The following is a 17514-nucleotide window of genomic DNA, read 5'->3' on the forward strand; positions in this document are numbered from 1 at the left end:
GATGATCTCCTGTTGAAGTAGTGTAAAGATTTCCAGACCAAAATTTACACCGGGCGCCAAACACTGCGTCGTTCTGCCTCCACCCGGCTTCCCTTGTCCTCGCCGCTCAAGGCCACACGCCCACTCCCGCTTCCCGTGGCCGCCGCCCTGCGTCTGTTCTGTTATGGCCAGAGGAGGGGCTGGCCTGGCGGCTGAAGCCATCTCCTACCTTCTCGGCATCCGTCCCCAGGACCGCGTGGCCAACAGAAAGCCATCTTGGGGGTCCTCAGATGCTCGGAGAGCCCCTGCTGGAAATTCGGGGCCGGGCAAGGCTCGCCCCTGTTCTGGGGCCTCAGCCAGCAACTCTCTGGCCGAAGCCCGGAGTGGGCACGGACCGAGCTGCGGAGAATGGTGAGGGAACGGGCAGAGAGCGGTCAGCCTGAAGCTGCCTCTCACCAGGGCTCTGCCGCGTGGGAGGGTCCAGAGGCACCCTCGGGTCGTAGCAGGCTGGGCCCGTCTCTCCTGCACTGCCTGGTGCGGGTGTGGTGGCTTTCACGTGGTGAGCTCTGTTGTCTGCCTGTCCCCGGCCTCACTGCCTTGCCCTGAATCCTCTCGGGATGGGGTTCAGCGCTTCTGCAGCAGCTGCAAACACAGGACCACTGGACTGGCCACCGTGCCCTACGCCCCGGGAAGGGGTCCCCTGCCTGTCCCTGGGCGGCGGCCAGGACGGAGTGCTGTGGGAGGGTGAGTGCTGGGCGCTGGCCCCGCGGGAGGTCCTCGCTGCTCTCCCATGTCCAGGGCTGCGGGGAGGAGGCCTGCGGTCACTTTTTGTTTCTGTTTTATGAGTATGTGCTTGCGGTGTGTAATGTTTACATCCCATTTAGGGAGTCGGTACCTGTGCTTAACGTATTGCTTTTTATTCCCTGCTGCACTCCTCCCTACCCCTTTCTCCACCTCTAGATTCTTACTGTATTTATATTTTGAGTTTCTCATATGAGAGAAACCCTGTGATGTTTAAACTGTGTCTGATTTATTTCACTGAACACGTGGTCTCACGGTGCATCCATTCTCCCACAAAGGACCTGTTTGTCCTGTTCGGCGGAGTCCTCCCTGGTGTAGGACACCGTTTCTTCTTCAGCCATTGCTCGTGGTTGGACACATAGGCGGCTTCCAAGATTTAGCTACTGTGAATGGTGCTGCTGAAATATGGGTATGCGTGGGTCACCGTAGGTGATGCCTTTAGCTGTCTTGGGAAGAAGCCTAGAAGGGGAACAGCTGGGTTGAGTGGAATTTGTAGTTTTAGTTTTTGAGGAAGTTCCACACATTTCCGTAGGGGCTGTACTAGTTTACACTCCCACCAACAACAGTGGGGGGAGTCTTCCTTTTTCCCTGCATCCTCACTAGCATTTGTAATTGTTTGCTTCTTTGATACCATTCTTTCTGAGGTAAGATGAAATCTTGGTTGTCTTTAATTTGCATTTCTGTAATGGCCAGCGATGTTGGACGGTCTTTCTTGTATTTGTTGGCCATTTGTTCTTCTGAGATGTGTCCATTCATTTCAGTTGCCTATTGTTTGATTGGGTCTTTTATTTTGGAGGGTCTGGCTTTTTGAGTTCTTTGTAAATTCTAGATCCTAGTCCTCTGAAGAGTGTCTGGCAGACATTTCTCCCATTCTGCAGGCTTTCTCTTCAGCCCTTTGGCTTTGTCCTGTGATTTGGTGTGATTCCGTTTGCCCTTTCAGATGCTACTGGTGCAGTTCATATCCTGCCGCTTTTAAGAAGCTTCGTTACACCTGCCGCCTGCATAGTCTGGGCTCTGCTCCCCTTGCCAGGTGATGAGTGCTGGCCCTGGTCTGCAGCTGTGTCCCCTCTGCCTGGAAGTCCTGTCTTCCTGGAATTTGCTAGAGGCTGCTGTCCTGCCTGCCACTTTGGGGCTGCTTCACCTGCTGCCTGCTTCTGTTAGGGGCTGCTTGCTTCTGGCTTCTCTAGGTACTTCTGTGGCAAGCTGTTTATTTTAGCCCCCAAGGAGTTTTTCTCTTTTTTTTTTTGGTTTTTCTTTGTGGTACTGAGGACCACAAAGCTGAGGACCACTGAGTTGCATCCCCAGTCCATTTTTTATTTTTTGTTTTGAGATAGGATCTTACTAAGTCCCTAAGTTGCCCAGCCCCTGCTCTGACTTGCATCCTCTTGCCTCAGCCTCCCCAAGTGCTGGGATTGTAATAAGCTGCCTCTACACACACAGTAATCATTTTTATTTGGCCCCACCAACCGCCTTCTTTCTGTCTTTTGTTTCCCACTGAAAGCTTTAGGCTCAGACTCACCCTCCAGGCACCTTCCCTCAGTTCCAGTGGTGCGGCTCCTGCCTTGCCTGTGTGGCACTGGGGGCTGGTGTGACTGACTGCGGGAGCCTTGTCCCTGTGACTGTGGAGGTTTTAGCGGCTGGAGTCTGTGGCAGGAGGTCCTACCTCCCTTCTGGAGTGAGGCCACTCCTGCCTTTCCTCGAGTCCGCGCCTCCTCCCTGACATCTCCTCTGTCTGCTGATGCTCCTGGTTACCACAGGCCTTTCTTGTGGGGCGAGTAGCTGTCTCATCTCCTGCCGAGAAATGAGAAACTTATGGGTGGGGGTGGGGGGGCTGCTGGCCTGGAAGCCGCTGTGTGGATGTGGGCGAGGGGAGCGCGCTGCTGTGGAAGAGGCGGGAAACTGTTCCTCTGTCTGGGATCATTCATGAAGCCAGCAGGCTGTTTTATTTCTGCAAATTGGCCTTTTCCAGTTTTGACTGATCTGTGTTTTTGAGATGAGGTTTTTTGTTTTGTTTTGTTTTTTTCTGAGACAGGGTCTCACTATGTAGTTGAGACTGGCCTGGAACTCACTATGTAGCCTAGGCTGGAACTCACAGCGATCTTCCTGCTTCAGCCTCCCAAGTGCTGGGATTACAGGCACGCGCCACCACACCTGGTGTTTGAGATGAGGTTTTATATAAATCACAGATCCCGGTGCAGTCTTAGCTGTCTCTTGATGGTTCTCATCAGCGTTTGGACCTCCTTTCTGCTGTCGCGGGTCTGTGCTGTAACCACACCCTCGCCAGCTGGTCTCTGCTCTTCCATTCCTTCCACTCTGGAGTCCTGTGGCCAGCTGCAGTGTTAGGACCTGCGTCCGCTCCAGGGCCTTTGTTGATGATGCAACGAGTCGCATTAGTGTTCAGAGGCGGTAGCGGGGTGCGTTCCTCCTGGCAGAGACTTCAGTCTTTGTGACTGTGATCTGTAAGAAACACATAGGCTTTACACAGGGGCTGCTTGTTTGCATGCATGTTTGCAGACAAGCACACAACGGACATGGACGTTGCACAGGCTAGAACTTTTCATCATACATGTTCTGTAGGTCCATTAAAGAAGGCTGTATTTCACCTAGTTCTCTTGCTTTATATTTCACTAATCGGTTCCTGAGAGTGTAACACATTTCTGCTCGCTGAACTGCCAGTGGTGCGTGCATGGCTGTCCCATCGCTGGTGTTGGCTGGCATGGGATGATCCTGTGCATGTGGCCCCCTCGTGATGGAGTTCAGGATGCTTGGTTCGATTCGCATAGCAGAGAGAGGGTAGTCCTTTGGGGAAGGGATCTGGAAAAAGTAAAGAGAGGCATGAGTAACCCTCAGCAGGCGCCCTGACCTCCATCCACACTGCCTGTCGCCTCGGGATGTCCACACTCACTGTCCACCCCTGCAGAGATGCGGTATTTGGGAGCTTCAGCTGGCTCACAGGCCGAGGAGAAAGTGACTGTCTCATCCCCAGTCATGACCCTGCTGAAGCCAGCTCCAGACGGGGCCCTGCCTCGGCCTCCCCTGTCATCCCATGGAGCTCAGATCTCCCCAGCTGCCTGGGCCTGGGTGTGAAGTCCTGGAACCCACCTCTTCCTGTCACGTTCGTTAGACATCTTGTCGTTGCAACAAGTCAGTCTACATAATTGTTTAAAAATGTCTTATTTACAGTAAAATTTGAAAAATTCAGTGATTGTACTGCTCTGCTCCCCCCACCCCAGGCTGTGGGATTTCACAGTGAGATAGGTGCTTGCTTTGCACAGGGGAGATGTGACTAGGTCACTGGCTCAGTTTGCGTCAGGGCCTGTTGAGTTCTGATCTGCAGCAGCTTGTGGTTTTGCCAGTCTGTTCTATGATAAAGTCACTGAGACTTATTTTATCTTTTCAAGGGCTGCGAAACTTCACAGAGGAAGCCTGATTGCGCTCTGCCTGTCCAATGTATTCTTCATGCTTCCGTGGCAGTTCGCTCAGTTTGTGCTGCTTACCCAGGTGAGGTGGGCGTATTCTATTCTATTCTTTTCTATTATTTAGTTTTGGTACCGGGGATTGAACTCGGGACCTTGAACTTGCGAGACGGATGGCAGCACCACTGAGCTACATCCCTGGCGAGGTGGTTGTATTTAAAACCCATTTCAGCTTAATGTGTTTAACCTTGTGAAATAATTCACATTAAATTATAGCTGAGCTGTTAGTTGATTTAGGCCTAAAACTTCTCTAGTTAATGCTTTTAAAGAGTCCAAAGTGGAGAATGTGTAAGGGTTCTTCATGAATATCAGTTACTGACTTAGTAGAGCGCATAATTGAACTCAGATTTGTGAGAGTCTCGTCTTCGTTACTTAGCATTTGTCATCTCCCTTAAAAAGAGCTCCAGGCTATGACTTTAGTTTCCCTCCAGTGAGCGGAAGTATTTCTCACAAGCAGAAGGTGCTTGTGTCACGATGGCGCCTTACTGCCTCACTCCCAGGGAGCACCAGTGAGTCCTGGTTGAGCGCACTCCCTGCACCAGGCCGAGTGTGCCTGCGGTGGGCGGGCTTCTGCCTCTCATCCCGTGGAGGGTGGAGAGGAAGCAACCTGAGAGCCCTGGGGGGTGCTCTGTCCCCACACTGCTGCTTTTGCTTTCTGTTGTGCTGGGCCTGTCTGTACGAAGCAGCTGATGAGATGCTTTTTCTTTTGAGACGGAGTCTCACCGTGCAGATCGGCTGGCCCTGAGCTCCCTGCTGCCTCGTCCTGGCTCCCTTCCCATGCCCTCACCCTCCACCTCCCTGATAACTACCATTTATTTTTAATTTTGCTTTTCAAAATATTTTATTCTGGGCTTCTCATGCAACAGAAGCTGCAATATTTAACCTTCTGTGTCTGATTTATTCTACTTAGCATTGTGAGTTGCTTTTTAATATTGTGAGTTGTGAATGTGTTGCCTCAGAAATAGAGGCAGACCTGGGTTTGAGTCCAAGCTGTTCACTAGCTTTTTGACTTAGACAGAAAACTTATCTGATCTTAGTTCCAGCTTTCTCATTTCTGAACGAGGGAAAACAGAACAGCCTGCTTTCTAGGATCAGATGAAGTGACCTGTGTGAGCCCCTGGTAGTCAGCAGATGCCACTCATGGGACTGGTTGTTGCTGTGTTTTAGAAATTGGCTTGCTGTGTACTCACTTCTTCCTTTGATCTGGCCTTTAGAGTCCTTTGTCTTCTTAGCTAAGTGATGTTTAAGGTCTGCTTCTGGTTTAAATTGCCTCCCAATTCTCTGATTCTGCCCTTAGGTGTGGGGGTACTGCTCAGCCCCTGGAGTGGAAAGGGGTGTCCAGTGCAGGAGATGGCCTTGCTTTTGTCTTGGGGTTGTGCCCTGCCTCTCTGTGGAGCTCGTGTTGCCAGCGACTCCCCTCCCCTTGGTTACCCTGCCGTGCAGTTCTCCCCATGGCCACAGATGGAGAGCCTGGAGGGGTGGCTTGTAGATTTTCTTACTAATGGCAGCATCTGTTATAGTACTTGGGCTAGGAGACCAGATGAGTGGAACTTGGGGTGTCTGCCGTGCAGTGTGCCAGTGTGCTGTGTCCAGGAGGGGAGGTAGAGTGGGCGGAGGGACTGTGAACCAGGCTAGAGAGGTGCACTCTGGTGCCTTGCTTCATAAGCAAGACAGGGTCACGTGTCATCAGCTGATCCATCCAGATCATTCCAGAGCTCTTAGAGTTCTCCATAAACAGCATAATTTTCTCCAAAATCAGAAAGAAATTTAAAAATGCCTTCATAGTAAAAGCAATCTTTTTAATTTGAAATTTGCTTAATTTGATTACAACTAATGCTTGAATGCTTACATTAATGAAATAGAATGCTAGTGGAGATACTTGCAGTAGTAACTAAGAAGGAGAAATTAATGTATTTTTACACAAACATACATTGCCTAATTATTTTTAAATTTATTGTACCTTCGCCAATTATGTATTAGTAGTCATGTTGTAATTACATTTTCATCTGTTTATTGGACAGGGCACTTTTTATTGTACCTATTGACCGCAGAGTCAACCTGATATTAAAGTGAATTGTTTTGGGTAATCCACAAAGCAGGCAATTCCCATGGATAATTGAGAGAAGTGTGGATGGGAGAGAAAAGTCAGCCAGGATTTGCTACTTTGGAATATTGACCATTTTCTATAATAAATTGACAGAAAAAACTAAGGAATTCACTTTCTGTACGACTATGAATCAATTTTAAACAGTAATTTCTAGTTTATCCTTACAGGTGTTCATTTTAAATTATGACTTTACTTTTAACTTGCTTCTTTCTGACTTTCAGGTTGCCTCCTTGTTTGTGGTGTATGTTGTGGGGTACATCGATGCCTGTAAACTACGGAAGGTCATTTATATGCACATGGTAATGGTTTGCTCATTGTTCACATTTAGTTTGACCTTGAAGTTGACTAGGAGGTGGTTTGCCCTGTGAAACCCATCCTGTCTTAGTTCCACCGCTGCAGAAGGGCATTCGAGGCTGTGAGGCTGGCAGCACAGTGGCCCCCGGAAGGTTTGGAGTCGTGTTTGCTGTTGGAGGCTGTGCCACGCCTTTTCTGTCTCACAGGGAAGAGGAGTTAATGCAGTGGAGGGGACATCGTGTGATGCCCGTGTCCAGCTGTTAGGTGAAGTGGGTGTCACCCAGGGACCTGCTATCCGAGCCCAGGAACAGCATCAGGAGCCCCTGGGGAAGGAAGGGAGTCAGGTAGCGCTGTGTGGGCAGTGCTGGGCGATTGGGCAGCTTGTTGGGAAGAGGCAGGAATTAAAGGACGGGAAAGAAAGAAGGCAGCGCAGCGAGGCCAGTACCAACAGGGCATCCCTGTCAGGGTGGAGGTGGCGCTGTGGGCCGAGGCAGCCTGCAGGTCATGCTGGGCAGCGGGGTAGGGAGAAGCCAGGGTGGGCAGTGGAGCTGAGCGGGAATGACTGGTATGGGACACATTGGTGCTCTCTTCAGCATTAGTTTGATTTGATTTTTTCTTCTTCTGGTCATTTTTATAAATCTTAGCATTTCTGCAATATGCCATTTTGCTTATTCTGTAATAGTTGCTACCTGTATATGACATTTAAGCATAGGGAACTGTGACGGTTAGAACATAAACAGCGTGAGCTGCTTTCCCTCCAAAGGCAAAGTGGGGCTTCGTCCTTCTGTGAGGTCCTGCGTTCCCAAAGCGCACCCGACGCCAGTCGCTGTCCTGACTCTGAAGCGCCTCACTCCGCGATGCCTGTGTCCCCGTAGTTTTGGGCGTCACGTAATAGGACAGTCTTCAGGGGCTGCACCGGGGGACCCTTTCGTGAGTGAGGCTTGTCTTTGCTTGGGTGTTTGAGAGTTGGGTGCAAGCACAGTTGAGAGAGAACTGCTGCATTGTTTAACCCTGCATGGACAAGTCCAGCACATTTTCTTTACCTGTTCTTTGTCTGCTGAGGACTTTCAAATTCTTCGCTCTCCTTGCCTGCCTCCTTTCATTTATGCACAGTGCCATGCACTCTGCACGCCTCCCGGGTGTACATAACAGTGGACTTGCTGGGGGTAAATTTTGATTGTGTTCAACTTCAGAACTACGAAATTATTTCTTCTGAAATGATCTGGCTCCTTCAGATAACAATATATAACAGCTGTTAGTCTACATATTTTTAAAATCTTTGTCAGTCTGGTTGGTATAGAACGGCTTCTTGTGACCTAATTTACATTTTTTCTGATTCTCGGTAAAGTCAAGCATATTTAGTGTGTTTATAGACCTTTTGTGTTTCTGATTTTCTTGTGATATTACTATTCACATCTTTTACCAATTTGTCTAACTATCTAAGAGAAACTTTTAAATAAATGTGATGTTTTGTGTTTTCAGGTAATTTTATGTTACGATGTCGCTGTTTTTGTTCTCTCTGTTTGAGGTTGCATCTCAGTGCAGGGAAGTTGCGTAGCAGTCAGAAGGAGACAGCAGGGCCGCCCCCAGACCCCAAGGCCAGAGGGTGGTGGTCGTTGTTCCATGGGGAGCAGGAGAGCCGCTTTCTGCACCTGCTCAGATCCACTTTTCCCTCTTTAATCTGTCACCGTGATGAATTAACACACATTGCTTTTCTAATATTAAAGAACCTTGCTTTTCAGGCTAAGCAAAATTTTTATATATTGCTCTGTTGTTTCTCTTGGATTTTTGCACCTCTCTTTGTGACTGAGTCAGACAGTCATTGGCTTATTTTTTCCCAAACTGATTACTGCAGTTTTTTTCCACTTTGCAGGACAAACCGTAAATTAAATGTTAAACATTCAGAGTTGGGCAGTCACGTGGTCATATAGGCAGTTATGGTTGGACTGTAGTTTCTTTGCACGGTTCTCATACACATTTTGTTAGACTTACACGTATTCCATCTTTTTGGGTGCTAATCCAATAGCACTGTTACTAATTTCCACTCTGTTCATTTCTGTAGATGGGAAAGCAGTTGACTTGTACTATAACCTGTGTCGTGCAACCCTGCTCTAATTCCTTGGTGGTTCCAAGAGGTTTTTGCCGATTCTTTGGATATTTTTCATAAATAATCATATCATCTCTTAAAGTTCTCCCCTCCCAATCTTTATGCCTTTTATTTCCCTTTCTCGCTGTGTTTTCTAGACCGTCTGGCTGAGAAGTACTAGAGGAAGGGAGCCTTCTTGTCTTTTCCAGACTTTGGGAAGATCTTAGTTTCTCTCTGCAAAGTCCATGCTAGCTGTAGGTTTGTTGTGAATGTTCTTTATCAGCTGATGAAATTTCCTTCTTTTCCCAGTTTTTTGAGAGTTTTTACCATGAGTGTTATCGTGAGTGGGTATTGAATTTTTGTCAGATGATTTTTCCCGATTGTGTGCACTTCGTTCAGTCTATATTAATTGCTTTTTAAATGTTAAACCAGCCTCAAATACCAGGCATAATTCTTACTTGGTTCTGCCATATGATTCTTTTTATGTACTCTTTAATTTGCTAATGTTGTGGATTTTTTAAATGTTCTTGTTCATGAGAGATGCTGTCTTGTACTTTTTTGTAATGTCATTGTCTGACTTAGTGCTAGGCTAGTGCTGGCCTCGTAGATGAGGTATGGAGTATTTCCTCTGTTTCCCCACTTCCAGAGGCAACTGTCAGAGGTTGGCATAATTTCTTCCTTAGGCAAGACTGTTCTGGCATATTTCACAGTAGTACCTTTCCCCTCTTGTGCAGAGGCCCGGGGATTTTTCCTCTGACACTTACTGTGAGGACCGTGGAGCTCTTGGAGACAAAATTCACAAATATGTAGGCACCTCCCTGTGCCTGGGTTGACTGGAGCTTTAACTTTCACAGTTGTCCATGCTGACATTCCAGCAGTCTCCAGTTATAGATTCTGAGGCAGGGTCTTGCCCAGTCGCCGTGGCCCTCCCGCATCTGCCTCCCAGGGTGCCGCTGCAGCAGCTAGGTTTGCCTGTGCTCGTACTGGCTCCCACACGGGTCTGCGCGTGGGTTTCTGCTCAGTACGTTGCAGCTGCAGTTCTCAGTGTCTGCCTGGCTGTCCTTTCGGGGTGGCTGTGTGACTGCTCTTCTGGGTCAGAGGGAAGACAAACTGCTGATGGGTCGGTTTGCTCAGCTTTTTCCTCGAAGGACCTGCAGCCTCTCCTGCCGCCCTTCCACAGGTCCTCGTGTCGCTTTGATCATGCTTGCCCGTCGTTAGTTGTGTTGAGCATCTTCCTGTGTACTTCTTGGCAGTTTACAAGTCTCCTCTGGCGAGTCTTTTATAGTATACAGGTTCTGTCTGAGGAAAACTGTATTCACTACTGTTTGTATAAGAAGAAATGACAGGAATGTACATTGCTTTGGGGCCTAAAAATTCAGTAGTGGGTAGTAGATACAATGGTTCAGATAATGAACATTATTGAATAATTTTAATAAAAATACTATTTGTTGAAGCAAGCTGATTTTAAAATTCACATGGAAATTGATATGTACATTGACGAAAGGTAAATCTTCTAGAAGAAAATATGAATTATTTTGAAAGGATTTTTTAAGTTATGGTGCTAAATCTTGAAAACCTAAAAGAAAGAATGAATGATAAATTTGACTAACAAAAATTTGTGATAGTACAAAAATACCACAGAGTAAAAAAACAAAACTGGGAAAAACATTTGCAGTATGCTTGCTTCATAAGGAGCTAGGTCTGTAATTTGTGACAAGTCTCGTCGGATGTACATGTAAGGATGTTCACCTTAGCAGGAAAAACAAAAGAGTACAAAATAGACCCAGAAAGAGCTTGAATGTTGAGCAGTACCCACCCAGAGAGCACATCTATAGAATAGAATACAGTGCTTCTCTTGGTTCACTGAGTGAGATTGGGTTGGACTGGTACGGAAAGCCTCCTGAGACATATTAAGAGTAGAAGCAAGAAACAGTGCAGCTTATGTGTAGGTTCCCATATATGACCTTGAGCTGAAATGCAAACGGAATGTGACTCCTGTGCTTCATGGGAGGACGCCCAGGGAGCCGTCCCAGGGTCTCTTGGGGCAAGAGGTGTGGGATGAGAGGGTGCTGTTCTCATGATGTGTCCCATGCTTGTCTTGGGCCTTTACCATCGTGTGATTCTTACAATCAGTGTTTCACTCGTCTTACGTGTATTAATAGTATTTTTTCTTGGATTTTCGCAGATTTCTCTTGCACTGTGTTTTGTTCTGATGTTTGGGAACTCGATGCTATTGACGTCGTATTACGCCTCCTCTTTGGTGACTGTTTGGGTAAGTGTGACTTATGACTTAGGGACAGGGCTGATAGGAGCCTGGTGGAATCTGTTCTCTGACCCTGGCCCGGAATTCGTGAGGGCTGTCCACAGGCCCCGCGTCACCTGTCCTCTTGAAAGTATCTGCGTGTGGTGCATTGGTCAGGAGCCCACTCCAAGGCCGCATGAGGGGAAAGCCCCAGGGGCTTTCGTGCTGGGAAGCACAGCACCTCTTCCTGCAGCTGCCCTTGCCCTGGCTTTCTGCTCTCAGTCTTCTCCGGCCTTTGGTTCCCGTGCCTGTTCAGAGCAGAGTCTTGTGTTTCCTTCCTCTTTGTCCCCATCAGGCTAAGTATGAAAGTCGTCTCTGTTGAGGTGGCTTTGCCTTTTTCTCTCCGGTCCTTCCTGTCTAAAGCCCATAGGCCCATTTCTTCCACTGTCTTAATTGAGGGTATTGTACTTTTTGAGCAATTTAAGTCACTGGGATCATTTTTGGCTTTTTTGATTGCTCAAACTTATTTTAAAAAAATGAAGCCTCCTGTTTTTTCCATTTTACAAATAATGATTATTCAAAAACCCATTTCTCAGAAATGTGCCTTTTCCCAATCTGAGCCACCAGCTTTGTCATGTGTGGTATGCGACTATATTCAGCCCCAGAAATGAGCCCTTAGCATGTGGTGAAGCAACAACAAAAGCTAGCAGTGGAGTTGCTGTGCTTTGTTTAGTAGTTAGATTCGGAGTTTTTGTAATGAGGAAATGTGATATCCTCGGGCCCGTATTCATGTGGGTACTGTGGTGAGTCCTGTTACTACTCGTGACACAGACACAACTCGTGTGCCTGTGTATGGGAAGCTGTCGAGCTGGAGAGCACCTGTGAATAAGACCTAACTACGTTTTGTAGAAACTTCTTTGATTTCAGTTCACAGCTGCAGGACTATGTGGGAGACAGCAGGTGTAGCTTGGGCACGACGCTGCCTGTGTTTTGATGTATAAGATGCGTGGTACCCAGGATTGCTGAATAGAGTGTGTGTGCACGATACTTTCACATGCTAGGTTTGCCTGCTTCTCGTCATTCGAAACCTGGATTGTATTGTGTTTTGTGTTCTCACATCTTTAAGTTTTAATTTGGCTTCAGAGTATTTGTATCATGATTACCAGCCATATTTCTGCTAAGTTTGAAGTGGGCTTAGCTCCCTAACGGTGATACAGTGTGGGTGTCTGTGTACCAGAAAGAGTTCAGATTTGACAGAGAAGTCGTTAATTGATCCGTTCATTGTTTTAAACTTTTGTTTTATTCATACATGTTTGCAGCACATAATGCTTACACTCAGTAGGGGAGTTGGTAAATGGACGTACACATTTCAGTTCTTTTCCCTCCTTCCCTCCATCCCTTGATTTATCCCAAGAGTCAGTAAGTTTTAGCTTATGGAAACTTTCATGCCTGTATGACTAATATTATAACATTAAAATACCTCTTGAGTTTTAGACAAGTCTGACCTATGAAAATCAGTCCTGGAAATTTGTATCTGGTGATTCTCTTTTCAGTTTTACAAAGCCATTAACTGACCTAATTTCCTTTGGATAAAATAAAGCTGTTTCTTGAAATCATTGACAACAGACATGATCGTGTTGTGATACTGTGTGGGAAGTCAAAAGCGTGCTGGATTTCAGCTTCTCAAATGTGTAATTATTTAGAATAATGCTTATTTGGGTTTGTAAATGTAAGTTTTAACCATTGTTTTCTGTTCAGGGCGTGCTGGCAATGAAACCTCATTTTCTGAGAATAAATGTGTCTGAACTTTGTTTATGGGTAAGAATCAGTCTATTTTAACGCATACGTCTTTTCTCTAAAATATATAATTTATTTTATTTTACTTATGTTTCATTTTTTTATGCAGGGGATCCTACAGTTTTGTAACATATTAGGGCTCAATTTTAATGTGCCAGGTTGCCCTTTTCAGGAAGCAAGTCACGATCAATCAGGGCCAAGCGTAGTAGACTCCACTTTTGTTTGTTTTGTTACCCTGGTGTTTCTTCTGAGGGACAGGCATATGTGCAAGCGACTGTTACAAGGAGTTTAACTGCAGTTCCTCTGTGAGTCTCCAAAGAAATGCATTAATTTGTGAATAAGATTTTATATATATATGTATTTGTGGTTATGGCCTTTGATTTTGAAGCAGTATTATTTTAAACTGAAATGCGTTTTTATCATTTCCTCTTAGTTATATATTTATTTCAAATGTGGTGAAAGCATTTTTTTCTTTAGAGGTATACTTATTTGATATGTAATTAAAGCATTTATTTTTTTCTCCATAGGCTGTACAATTTGAAGCATCGAAGTTAGTTGTTTTATATTTTATTTTCTCTTGTAGGTTGTCCAAGGATGCTTTTGGTTATTTGGAACTATTATACTCAAGTCTTTGACCTCCAGACTCTTTGGCATTGCAGATGATGTAAGTGCATTTTTCCATAAGCATGAAAGATGTGAGAGAAATATACAGGCTAGGAGCAAATTACATGAGTTATTTTAATATATGTGCTGCGAAATGAACACACTTGCTTGAGTTATTAAAGTACCATTTTTATAACCAAATTCTGGCATGAAACCTGTTCACATAAGATTTTATCTAGTTAATCTAAAGCAAATATAATTCTGTATATAATTTTTATTTTCCAAAATAAATTTCTTGACATAATTCTCTTATTTTATTGATGCTTCAATATCACCATAAAAATTCAAAGCAAAACAGCCATGGCACATGAAGCCCGCCTTTTAAGGCCGCCCTTCTCCCCTTGCTCTCTGTGGGCAGTCAGCATGGCTAGAGCGGGGGTTGGTGGCACAGAGTGAGTGGCACAGAGCCGGCCATCAGCAGTGGGGCCATCAGTCCAACCCCGTGGCGCCTTCCTTCTTCTGCGCCATCTTTCTGGCCTCCTCTCCCCAGCTCAGGTGTCTCTGGCGACTGACAGGAGTCTCGGGTAGTCTGGGACCCTGCCTGGAGAGTCCATGTGGCTGTTTTCCTAGCTTCATGCTGTGCGTGGGGACTGCGGGAGGTCGGAGCCTTCAGTTCCTGAGAGAGGGGAAGGTGGGGTGCCCTTGGAGCTGTCGCTCACCAGCAGGCCACAAAGCAGTCACCGTGGCGTGATCCTCAACAGAACTCGGGCCCAGCTGGGGACAGTGGGCCCCGTCACGTAGCGAAAGCTGCCTAGAGCCATTAAGAGTAATATGATTATCACAGTATTTGGCTAAATGTAGTGGTTTCTTTATTTATTACCAGGCTCATATCGGCAACTTGTTAACATCAAAATTCTTCAGTTACAAGGATTTTGACACCTTACTGTATACCTGTGCCGCAGAGTTTGACTTCATGGAGAAGGAGGTAAGGGGTGACTTCTAGCTCTGTTCCCGAGCTTTCGGTCCATTTATTGTGCATGAAGGGTGCTGTTATTTCAGATTCTGTATGTGCTGGCATCTCAGCCGAAAGGAAGATCTGGCAGTGTACAGATGTTTCTGTTTACATAGTGCAGCTCCCTGAAACGCATGGCCCCTTTCATTGGGGTAATTTGGAAAGGATGTGATCAGACCAGCACCATTTTGGACGTGTGAACATGCAAGCGTTTCCGGCCGCCTTCCTTGAGAGGGCCCAGCACACAAGCCCTACCTTCCCATTCATTTTCTGGTTCTTTGAACTATCTGATTGCTTTTAAATATCATCAAGCACAAGTTTTTTATCCCAACAACGTTTCTCTTTCTAAAACTTACTCAGCTGTGCAGAAGGGAGTCGGAGAGTAGGTCAGCGGACTGTGAGACAGGTCTGCAGTGGTGCTTAATGGTCTTGAACCATTGGCTCGCATTTGTTGCATTGTAGTTCACCAGCTTCTGGTCTTCCACGACCAGCAGGCGTTGTGGAGACACAGTGAGATCAGTCAGAAAAGTGCTTTGATATCATAAGCAAAACACATTTTGCAGTACCTTGTGAGCTGTTCTGGTCCTGCAGACATGATTTTGCCTTTTAAACACCGTCCTGGTGGCACTAATTCACCGTATCTTATCTTACCCTCTGGGGTGCGTGTGTGTGACATTAAACTGGTCATGGCCCGCTGCTCCACTTCTGTTTCCCCTGACTCCTTTTGAAGTCGCAGGTGTTCCGCAGGTGTCATGCTTCCCTAGTGGCCTTGGTCTTCTATTACTGTATTTAGGGTTTTGACTTGTAATGCCTGATGATGAAAGTCGTGCCTGTTGAAAGCCTCAGAGAGAGATTATCTCTTAGACATTGAAATGTGTGTCCATCAGAGCCAAGACCCCTTCGAAGGAGCGGTAGGTGGTGGCAGCAGGAAGAAGGAGGAAGCATCAGTGGGGGAAGCAGATATGGAGGGAGTCCCTCAGCACCACCGAGGAGCCTGCCTCCGCGGCCTGAGGCGGCCTGAGGAGGTTGTGGGCTCTGTGTGAAAGGCATTGTCTGTGGAGGCTCAGTGTGACTCCGGCCGCCCAGAGAAAGGCAGAGCTCTTCCCAGGGTGCCATTCTGTCTCTTCAGGTGACCACCTGTAGGGACCATGCTGTTGAGGGAGCTCAGGGCAGGGAGCGTGATGCTTACCCTGGCAGATGTCATTGTGGAGACAGGTGGAGGTGTGCACAGGAGGGGCAGTAGTACGGTCTTACCTGCCTGCAGGTAATACATGTGGAGTGTAAGAAAGCAGAACTGCTCAGGGGTTTGGGCTGGGAATAAAGGAGACAGGATTGTGATATGTAGGACTTTGTTGTTAAGAACACTGTCATTCACTGATGGAAATGTAAAAACATCTTTTTGTTCTCTTGGGGTTTGTGCGTGCGTGCGTGCATGCGTGCGTGCATGCATACGTGTGTGTGTTTGTGTGTGTGTGTGTGTGTGTGTGTGTGTGGGGGCTTAAAATGTTCGCGCACACGAGAGATACGGATCTCTTGGGGTTTGTGCGTGCGTGCGTGCATGCGTGCGTGCATGCATACGTGTGTGTGTTTGTGTGTGTGTGTGTGTGTGTGTGTGTGTGTGGTGGCTTAAGATGTTCGCACCCAGGAGAGATTCAGAGAAGCTTACCATCTAATACTCTCTGCTTACCTCAGATGGGTGGGAAGTCGGACTCCAGACCAGCAGCATGCAGAACACTCTCTGGTCTCCTTCACGCTCACACGTCTGGGAACTGTGCTGTAGTGTTTTCTACTTGGTGAAATTTGTTTATGGAATGTCACATTCATTTTTTATAATGGGAGACGGAGTAAATGGGATGCTTGATGCTGAATATTTGATTTTTCTCTAATGTAGAAATTCGCCTGTTTCATATCTGAAATGAATTGTGTTTGGTTAAATAATGTTTTCTCTAAACAAAGCCTCTCTCTGAATTTCAGACCCCCATGAGGTATACAAAGACGCTGTTGCTTCCTGTTGTCCTTGTGGTATTTATTGCAATTGTCAGAAAGGTATGTCAGTCACTCAAGGGCCCCTCCTAAGAAAGTATTTTCTTGCTTTTATGTAGCAGTCATATGTACTTAGTGGCTGATAGTTGGTCAAAGTGTTTTGTTGATGTATTGAAACACACTCTGCATTTCCTTACCCATAGCTTTTGATGAGTATTCACAAGTCTTAGACAGTTCTGCTCTCTTCCAGCATAAATAGAAGAAAGGGATGAATCCTCTTTTGATATCTGTATATAGTTTGAAAGTCACGGCCAGAGACCACGTGCGACTTGGTTTTGCCTGTTTAATTGTCTCTAAATGTCTGCCTTCCTAAGTGAGAAGTGTCCAGGAACTCCTGAATTGTGCTCACTACGAACCACGCAGCAGAAACAGTACTTGGTAGTGTGTCGATGAACTAGACACGTGTAGACCCCCAGGTGGCTTCCACAGTGGCATTGTAAGCCCTGTGTCAGAATAGAAAAGCACCAGGGTTCAGGGAACAAAAGCAGGTGTAGTATTCTGGTTTCTAACACTTTGTGGACTTCTCAGCTACAGGTGTCTTAAATAATGGGTTGAGCTTAGTCTGTGATGGAAAAGAGGTAAAGTGTGGAACTTCTGATTGGTGGGAGTGGCTGAGGCAGCTGCAGCACCTGCCCTGTATCCGGAGTGGGCTTGGTACTGTGCTCCCTGTCCCCCTTCCCCATCTGCGTGGTGCTCCGTCTTCCCTGGGGATGTCCTCGCGTGCACGTTGCTGCTGGTTACTGGCAGCCCCATGGGGAACGGAGACCACCACCCCACCGGGCAGGTCAGGGGGCAGGTGTGGGCCCCGGGGCTCTGAGTGGCGTGCAGCTCTGGTGTGTTGTGCTTTTCTGCGCCGGGCAGTCAGTGGTCCGTGCCCAAAGATGCTGGGCTCCGTGCCTGCATGTGTATCCCCAGGAGGAGTTTACACCCGGCAAATACCTGAAACTGCTCAATAGCAGCCACAGCAGCCTTGGTGCAGATCATGGTGGAAATGGTTAGATCAGGTTAAAGAAGCTGTGTTGTTTGGTTAGGGAAGAAGAGATTAAAAAAGAGGATAATCATTTTGAAATATTT

At 46.8% G+C, this 17514-nt stretch overlaps 1 protein-coding gene across 1 annotated transcript in view; it reads left to right on the plus strand.

Moving 5' to 3' along the window:
- Nucleotides 1-17514, plus strand: part of Dpy19l1 (dpy-19 like C-mannosyltransferase 1) — a 74770-nt gene that overhangs the window by 42496 nt on the left and 14760 nt on the right. Inside the window, exons 9-15 of the mRNA XM_010612884.1 lie at nucleotides 4182-4281; nucleotides 6585-6662; nucleotides 10929-11015; nucleotides 12744-12803; nucleotides 13366-13446; nucleotides 14269-14370; nucleotides 16372-16443. Coding sequence (XP_010611186.1) covers nucleotides 4182-4281; nucleotides 6585-6662; nucleotides 10929-11015; nucleotides 12744-12803; nucleotides 13366-13446; nucleotides 14269-14370; nucleotides 16372-16443 — 580 coding nt within the window. The remainder of the gene's footprint in view (nucleotides 1-4181; nucleotides 4282-6584; nucleotides 6663-10928; nucleotides 11016-12743; nucleotides 12804-13365; nucleotides 13447-14268; nucleotides 14371-16371; nucleotides 16444-17514) is intronic.

Source organism: Fukomys damarensis, unplaced genomic scaffold (assembly GCF_012274545.1).
Source record: "Fukomys damarensis isolate Sample0158 unplaced genomic scaffold, DMR_v1.0_HiC HiC_scaffold_7, whole genome shotgun sequence".
Taxonomy (NCBI): domain Eukaryota; kingdom Metazoa; phylum Chordata; class Mammalia; order Rodentia; family Bathyergidae; genus Fukomys; species Fukomys damarensis.